This window comes from Macadamia integrifolia, chromosome 5, assembly GCF_013358625.1.
Source record: "Macadamia integrifolia cultivar HAES 741 chromosome 5, SCU_Mint_v3, whole genome shotgun sequence".
Lineage (NCBI taxonomy): Eukaryota > Viridiplantae > Streptophyta > Magnoliopsida > Proteales > Proteaceae > Macadamia > Macadamia integrifolia.
In genome coordinates this window covers 7,251,818-7,260,708 of record NC_056561.1, presented here as the reverse complement: position 1 = coordinate 7,260,708, position 8,891 = coordinate 7,251,818, and the positions used below count along the sequence as shown (strand labels likewise).

The window sequence follows — 8,891 nt, the reverse complement described above, 5'->3', positions numbered from 1 at the left end:
GGGGGAGGGAGCCAGAGGTGAGGAACATTTATGTGATGTCTACATAAACCGATAAATGATAGGCACTCAAACTTGCAGCGAGCCCCCGTAATTTCCTCATTCAATCAGACCCGTCTAACATATTAATTAATTAGCTTGATCAAAATATCCTAGTACTCATTTGAAGAGGATAGTTTTAGTTGTTCAGTAAACTCCAGAAGATAATGCATAAACCAGATGGTTAAAACATCATGTACTGTCGCTAATTCTTGGTGGGACCTGAACCTCTAAGCAGGGGATAATTTGAAAATTATGGTGCCCTTGAATCTTTTTTGTGCCATAGTCTATATAAGGCTATAGCCTGGAATACTTATCCATAAGGGGGGTGGGGATCCTCAAATTTCCAATAAGATTGTAAGCTCCAAAAATAATGCATGAATACGATGGCTAAAAATCATCTGGTCAAGCTTATTCTAGGTGAAGATTTCAATCCAACAATTCTACATAAGGCGACACTATCTTAAATGTACACTTTGTCACACATATGATCGATTTACAGACTGTGGTTTTATTTTATCAAGTCCAAAGGAGGGGAAAAAAGAAAAATGGATTCAAGAATAGTAGTTATTGCAAGGTTCTATTGCCTTAGCTATGGACCTGATATTTATTCTATCTTCCGAGGGGCAAAACTGTAGAGAACGTAGACATAATACGAAAGACAAGGCAAATTTCTTAATTCCTTCAATAAGTCTTAAATAAATCTAATTAAATATACGTATTTAGGTTATGAAAATGTTTCACTGATTTACAATTATAGGTGGGGCCATGGATTTGGGAGGGGAAAGGGTTGCCTTAGGTAATACATTAATAATAGTAAAGTCTTGGGGTGAGATTTGGTGCTTTCTGCCTTCCACGTGATAAGGACCTTTCCTTACCTGGTATTTCAATTGTCAATAAGTTAATGAGTACTAGGATCTTTACTAAGAGAAGGGTTGAACCTTGTGCAATGTATTTGGCCTAGTAAATCTGGCTTAATAGATCTCATTGGAAATTTTTTTCTCCCTTGCTGTTGCTCCTCTACTTTCTATAGTCTTTCAACTGCAGATTCATGCAAGTTGCTTGGATTTGAACTGTAAAGTTCTTTTTCTTTAAATAGTAGATATTACAGTTTTAACTTGGAAGATTCTCCTAAATTCTAATCCCCTTTCATAAGCACTTTCTAAATCCTTAAGTACTAAAAGCTTCTTGGAGAACACCAAAAATTGTTAAATTGCTGTAGAGTTTCTTGATATAATTATATATGACTTGCCTCTTAAAGTCAACAAGTCAAGTTGACTGTACTTTGAAGACAAAAGGTGGTCCTCAGTACTTAATAACTTGAAAACAAAAATACGACACAACTCAACTAAAATTTTTCATAATTGCTTGGAGATGTCTGTACAAATCCTGTTCCACCATCCTACTCCATCTAGGTTACAAGCACTCATTAGTTCTTACTACTTCAACCCAACTTTTGTTTTTGGTCTTCCCGTTATCCTTTTAATTCCTGCTTGCATGATACCCCTTTTACTCAGTCGCACGGTCATTATTTTTTTGCTTCTAATCTTATTATTTCAGTTTACTTTCCTGCTTTTCGTTTCTATCTTTCCTTGTCTAACTACTTCAATCCCAGCATAGACATTCATCTTGTTTCTTGTCGGTAACATCTTTCTCATAATGTTTTCTGATGTTTGAATGCAAAATAAAGTTTGAAAAGTAGATACCTTTTCATAAATTATTGCCATATGTACCGTCGCAAATTTTACTTTCTTCATATCATGTTTAAGCTTTGCCTTTTAGAGTTTGTTAATTGGCTGGTGAAGTAAGCTATCCAGCATTATTATGACCATTAGGGTTCTTACTGACGTAGGATTCAGCGATCCAAATACGTACTTATTTTGATTCAATGGTCCTTATCCATCATGATCCTTTTATACATGTGATTCGTGGTATTTCCAACTAAGGGTCTAAGGCCATTCATTTTGAAGATTGAAAAAGCTAGGAACCTCTACTTCCTTGACTTTAGTGGAAAGAAAATGATATGAAGTATATCTATTGTTCTGTCTAATGGCTATTATCCTGTCTATGAACTTGATTGTATCTTTTATTTACAGGAAAGGTTACACTATCTTGATTAATACATGGAAAAGAAATGATCTTCTGAAACAGTCTATTTCTCACTATGCATCCTGTGTGGGGCTTGATTCAATACATATTGTATGGAGTGAACCTGATCCTCCATCAGAGTCTCTTCGTGAGTTTCTTTGGCATAGTATTAAGTCAAACTCAAGGGATGATAAAGACATTGAACTGAGGTTCGACATAAACAAGGAAGACAGTCTAAATAACCGATTCAAGGAAATTAAGGATTTGAAGACGGATGCTATATTTTCAATTGATGATGATGTTATATTTCCCTGCACTTCAGTAGAGTTTGCTTTCAGTGCTTGGCAGAGTGCTCCTGATACCATGGTGGGGTTTGTACCCCGTGGTCATTGGGTGGATAAATTGGTATGGAGTTTCACCTTATTTCCTAGACGTTATATGGGGTTATTAGTTTTTCTTCTTTTAACTCTTATTCTTGGATCAACTTCCATTTCTTTAGATTTTCTCACGCTGGTACCTCATTGTTGCACAGTCCTACTAAATTCCTATATTACAATGTTGTTTGTGATGCTTCTGTTCTGGATCAAGCTGTAACCAAACAATTTCTAGTAATATGTATTAATGAATTGAATATTTGAATACCATGTATCAAGCTGTCAAGTGGTCTTTTTCTTAATTTAATCTGCTTGATTTGAAGGTGTGGATGTACCTGATCAGGTGAGGTCGAGCCCATGTTCTGACTTGGTGAAAGTGTATGTCACTGGAATTGGAGAACTAGACCTTATCCCATATGTTCCTAGAATGTATTTTCCGCACAATAGTTATTCCTGACGTGAAAATGTGGTTCTCTTATTAGTGGTAGATATCGGGCATGAAGTGTATAATTAAAACTGGAGAAGTGGATCATAATTCTATGCCACGCAATAATTATTAGTGCAATCTACAAATCCAGATTATGGATCTCAGATGCAAGCAGGCTCACTGATAATATCTTTTGATCAAATATTTTTAGGAAGCAACTGAGTTGCTAAGGATATAATTCAAACCAATAGAAGGGGAGGAAGGAGAGATGAGATCGATCTGCTTGCGGGGAAGAAGTGAAGGGAGAGAAAAGAAAAAGGAGAGAGGAGAGATCATGGGGAGAGAGAGGAGATTGTGTTTGGGTTTTTTTGGGGGGGGGGGAGGAGAGGGAAGAGAGGTCAAGAGGAGGGGATGGGGAGCTCCTACACACTACTTTCGAAAACAGAATTTTTTGTCCCTTTAATTATTTCCTCTTTTACGTGCCTAGTTAAATCATTAAAGAGACAGGCTCAATATTGTCTCTTTGTGTAAATCTTTTGTAATCAGTAACTTAACCTTCCCTATCATGAGCTTCTTTGAAGTCAATAGAGACCTTGTGAAGGTTTTCATTTTTCTCGCTAAACTTCTCTGTTGGTCAATTGTAAGAAAATAGCTTCAATGGTCAATCTTCCCAGCACAGTTCAGATTGATTTCTTATGTAGTTACATAACCCAGTCAATGCTCATTCAATATCACCTGATGTCTCAGAATGTGTGCGGAAGCTTGATTCCATGATACTGAGAATATCATGAAATTTTCTTACTTATTACTTTGTTGGACATCTTTGGTTAAGTAATTACTATTGATTGAGCTAAGTAATGATTGAATTTGTAGGACTGTTACCTCTCTATTATGTGTGTGGAGTCTGAGGACTGTGGGCATTACTAGATAGTAGACACATCTGGAGACAAATTTTGCATTTCCTGTAGAACTGTTCAATAGATGTCTTTCTTGTTTCCAATTTAATCTAGTCCTAGTTTTATGTTTCCTTTCATTCCATCGTTTCTTTTCAAATTTTGTCTTGCTTTACCATGTATGCTGGCATGCCTGTTATATGGAAACAAGTATATGTTGCTCTTGTTTGTCATATGACCAACTTTCTTTAACCCATTTCCCAATAGGTATCACCTTTGGTGGAAACTTGGAATGTTTTATTTTGGAGATATGCAAACTATATGTCTAGTGTAACTCAGCCATGTCCCAATGTTTTAAATTATTTTATATAGTTTTTTTATTTTTTTCTGGAGAGGGGGATTGTCCAATGACCTTTGTTGACACAACACTTATGACCTTATTGCTTATGATTAGACTGGCCATTTTCAATTTTCTTCTTGAGTTTTTTTTTTTTTGTCTTTACACCTTTGAATGCTGTATTTTTTTCTCATATATAGTGTGAATAATTGATCTTTCTTACTCTTGTGGATGTTTTTCCTTTTTACTAACAGAAGAAGAATACTGACTATTACACTTATGGGGGCTGGTGGTCTGTTTGGTGGATGGGCACATACAGTATGGTGCTTTCAAAAGCTGCCTTTTTTCACAAGAACTATCTTTTCTCATATACAAACCAGATGCCACCATCTATTCGAGAATTTGTAGCCAAGAACAGGTACTATTTCTTTTGTTTTCTATTGGTAAACATGCAATTTTAGCTTATTGTATTTTTTTTTTTTTGAAATGTTATTATGTAATTTCCCTCCTATTTTTTAGTTAGATGCAGCAAATTTTCATAATTTTGTCAATTCAATATAGCAGGAATTGTGAAGATATTGCAATGTCTTTCCTTGTTGCAAATGCATCTGGTGCTCCCCCCATATGGGTGAAAGGTAAATGCCTTATATTTTGTTTCTATTTTAATTGCACCCTTCTGCCCCCTGCATAATTATTTTATCTCCATACATGGCTTCTAAGATAGAGCTAGCCTGTGGTGCTTAACTGCCAAGGAAGTCACTTGTTCTATAATCCATATGTAAGATCCAATTCGGGGTGATTAGTCTCACTAATCACTGAAGCATATGGTTAACCTGGATAAGTCATGAGCCAAGTGGTCGGCTGCTTTTGTGGCCCTAGGTTGTGCACACTGGTGGAAAATTTCCTAACCCTGGATTTCCATGGTTCCAGTTTATTGCCTTTGTTTTACAGTGGACATGAGTGGCCCACCAGATCCTCTAAGTTCATTTATAAATAGGTAGTGGCATAGTTGTCAATGAGCCAAAGCGACCCAAGACGGTGGAGAGGTGCCTAAACGCTTAGGCGATAAGGCGATCATCAAGGCACTGACCAAGGCACCGAAATGTTATTTTTTATTTCCTCTCTTTTCTATCATTATTTAGTATGCTACATATAACTTGGAGCCATAGTTGTCACAGCGTCTAATCGATCCAAGGCGGTCGAGGGGTGGCTAATCGATTTGACGATGAATCGCCCATTATGGCGTTGCTATGGCGGTCAAATCGTCCATGTGTCATTTTTTATTTTTTCTATTTTCCAAAGTGATTTAGTATGTTACTTTTTTATTTCCTCTATTCTCTAAAATTATTTAGCATACTATAAGTCTACAATATATACCTTATAACATATAAAATCAACATTAAACAACATCAAATCATCAAAAGTCAACATAGCCCTATCAAAATCACCCTATATTTTACAAAAAATCGACCGCCTAGTGAATTAGGCGTGACATAACATCCATGGCGGTGTCATGGCGACGCCTATCAGCCAATGGCGACCGCCATTTGTGAGTCACGTAAATCGTAGTACTGCCATGAACTTCTTTTTCCGTTAGGACGCCAAATTGCCGCCTTGGCGACGCCATGACAACTATGCTTGTAGCATAAAAAATCAATATTAAGCCACATTAAGTCATCAAATATCAAAATTAAAGAAATGTTCTTGTTCTCTAATAAGTTTTATTGGTCGAATGGTTTTATTTTTTGCATGAGACTTTTTGTATTAGATTGAGCAGAGAATCAACTTTCCAACAAGTCTAAGATTATTTAACTTTAATTAGTAATGACAAAGTTATGTTCGGTCAAAATTATCTTAAGTACACGAATATTGTTAAAATCGCCTGAATGAAAATAATTTTGTTGATATCAAAACAAAAGATTTTATTACTGAACTTTTGGTTTTTAGCAATGTTGATTTTTGATGTTACAAGCTATATGTAGCATACTAAATAATGTTAGAAAAGAGGGGAAATAAAAAATTACACTTGGGTGCCTTATCGCCTAAGCACTTAGACACCGTTGCACCACCTTGGATCTCCTTGACAACTATGCATCCATCTAATCTGTATTACATCACATTGAACAGTGGAACTTCAACTTATCTTCTATTGGGGGCTACTCACGTATGTCCTTGAATTTTTTTGATTTCTTATTTGATCTCTTCTAATTTTACTATTCATCCATCTTGACATCCCCTCAGCTATACATTTTGTTTATGCATTGATATAATAATTTGGAACTAATTGTTCTACCCCTATAGATTATTTTCTCCAGGGTTAAGGTTGTGGTCACAATTATTTGATTGGTTGTTTCATCACAAGGAGATCTAGATCATCCATAAATGACCTTTGATGTATCTGTTGTTTTCTGTGTTTTACCAAATTTTTTTTTTTAAATAGAACAAGCTCCATAAATGATACCAAATGCAATCAAAACCGTTTTTGTAAACAAAAAGAAAAAAGGAAAATGATGCCAAAGAGGGCTTATAGGCATTCATGTTGTGAGGCTTGAAAGATATTATTCTTCTTCTCTGGTGGAATTGCCAGAAGATACCAGGAATTTATGAACCTTAAATCTTAAACTATGAAAACCTTAATCCCTAAATCATGAAACCATTAATCTCAAACTAAGAAAATCTATGCTTTAAAAGCTGAAGCCTTCAAAAAATATTGTGAACCTGGTCTCTAGAGGGAGAGAAATCAGTGGGTATAGAGAGGGCGAAAAGTACTGGAGTTAAAGAAGTAGTTCGAGGCAATGTGGTGAGATATTGTGTGGTAGCGAGAGGAAGAGATTTCCAGAGGCATCAAGGGAGAGAGAATAGAGACAGGGAGCAAAATAATTTGAGTTGTTGAGAGAGTTGACTAAATAAAGAATAGGATAGATGGTTCAAAGGAGAAGGGGAGGTGGCTGTAGCCTTTTATACCTGTATTTAGAGTCTAATAAACCTATTGACCCTGGGTTGAGGCACCTAGGCTGAGCCCGGTTCAGCCCAACCGGACCCTGAATTATATAATATAATTTAGGGTTATCATCGTATCCTTTTATTCAGAGTAATAAAATCTGGGTCATTATTCTTATGGTTAGGTATCTCGAACATCTGTTATTGTGTTGCACTTCATAATTTTAGTTGTGTATTCATCATTTGATCTATTGTTATTTTTTTTTTTTTTTTTTTTTTTTTTAGTATCAACCTGATATTGCCAATCTGTACTGGTATCAACAGCAACCTATAATGCTGATGATACTATGAACTACAACATTGATTGGCAAGTATAATTATGGTCTTGTGACGAAGCAGAATATCTAAATGACAACTCTATAGGCTTATTTAAAATTTGACATTTTCTTTTGATTGCCTCTTGTTTTATTCCCGAAAGTTATTTGCAAACCGGGAAGATCCTAGCTTGAGAATCGGGCGACTACATTGTTTGAATTATAATTTTTAGAAATGTCCTCAGCGGTGAACCAAGCCCAAGTCCCCTGAAAGGGGGCTTTGGAGAGAGGGTGAAAGCTCTATCATGTTCGGACCTTGTTGCACCATGAGGCCCTGACAATGAGTTGGGTTGTTTGGGAATGCAACCCCGAGTGATAAATTTCGTCTAAAGTTAAATATGGGCGAGAGAAGTCAATAGTGGTAAAATAGTTTTATTAGATTTATTTTGAAAATGACTTATCATTATTCTCATGGCATTATCAAAATTTGTCATGATCTTGCACGTTTTTCGTACACATGTAAAATGTCAACGAAAAAAAAAAGGATATATTATATTTGAAGGACAAACAGGCAAGATTACAAACTATTTTGACATCTTAAGGTGGTATCAACAGACAATCCATTTATATTAACTATTAATTGTTTTCACACCTGAAGGGGTGTCAATAAAAAATTCATTCATATTAATTATTAATTATTTTCATACAGGTGTGTCAATAGAAAATCCATTAATATTAATTATTAATTTCACATTTTAAGGGGTATCAATAGAAAATTCATTTACTGACTATTAAATAATTTCACACCTTAAGGGGTGTCAATAGAAATCCCTTTATATTAACTTATCCTTGGATGTGAAATCAGAGTCAAAACCTTGAACATGGACATGTATTGTTGTCCTTGTAGGTAAGATATTTGAGATCGGCTCAGCTGGAATCAGTAGTTTGGGAGGTCATAACAGCCAGAGAACCCAATGCGTCAACGAATTTGTAGGAGAATATGGGCGCATGCCATTGATATCAACATCTGTGAAGGCTGTGGATAGCCGCAACAGCTGGTTTTGGTGATATTGAGTTTCTTCATTGATAAGTTTTTTCTTTTTTTTGGTCCTTTACACGTTTTAGTTCAGTTATTTCCTTGCTTATATATTTGCAACTTGTATCGGGTTGAAATCGTTTGCAATTCCGATTTCGTACAATTTCGTGAAATACCACCTTCAGGGGGTGACACGTGTATTGATACCAATACAATGGTCCAGATAAACCTTAAATCAGTGAAGAGGCATTTAAATTAGACCTGGACCATTGCATTGGTATCAATATACGTGTCACCCCCTGAAGGTGGTATTTCACGGAATTGTACGAGATCGGAATTGCAGACGATTTTTTTCCACTTGTATCTATATGTTTTTTTTTTTCTCATCCTTAAATATTATTTTATACTAGGAGTTGTGACAAATATATATATATATATATATTTTT

General features: G+C 35.6%; 1 protein-coding gene across 2 annotated transcripts in view; it reads left to right on the top strand.

Annotated features, from left to right (window-relative positions):
- The window catches only part of LOC122078869 (glycosylinositol phosphorylceramide mannosyl transferase 1-like), an 11,142-nt gene extending 2,635 nt beyond the window's left edge, over positions 1 to 8,507 (top strand). The window contains exons 2-5 of one of the 2 annotated variants that reach the window (XM_042645052.1): positions 2,133 to 2,529; positions 4,410 to 4,573; positions 4,720 to 4,790; positions 8,317 to 8,507. In XM_042645052.1, coding sequence (XP_042500986.1) covers positions 2,133 to 2,529; positions 4,410 to 4,573; positions 4,720 to 4,790; positions 8,317 to 8,477 — 793 coding nt within the window. In that variant the 3' untranslated portion in view covers positions 8,478 to 8,507. Of the gene's footprint in view, positions 1 to 2,132; positions 2,530 to 4,409; positions 4,574 to 4,716; positions 4,791 to 8,316 lie in introns of both variants that reach the window. The other variant, XM_042645051.1, reaches the window with a different exon arrangement.
- The last annotated feature ends 384 nt before the right edge of the window (positions 8,508 to 8,891 follow it).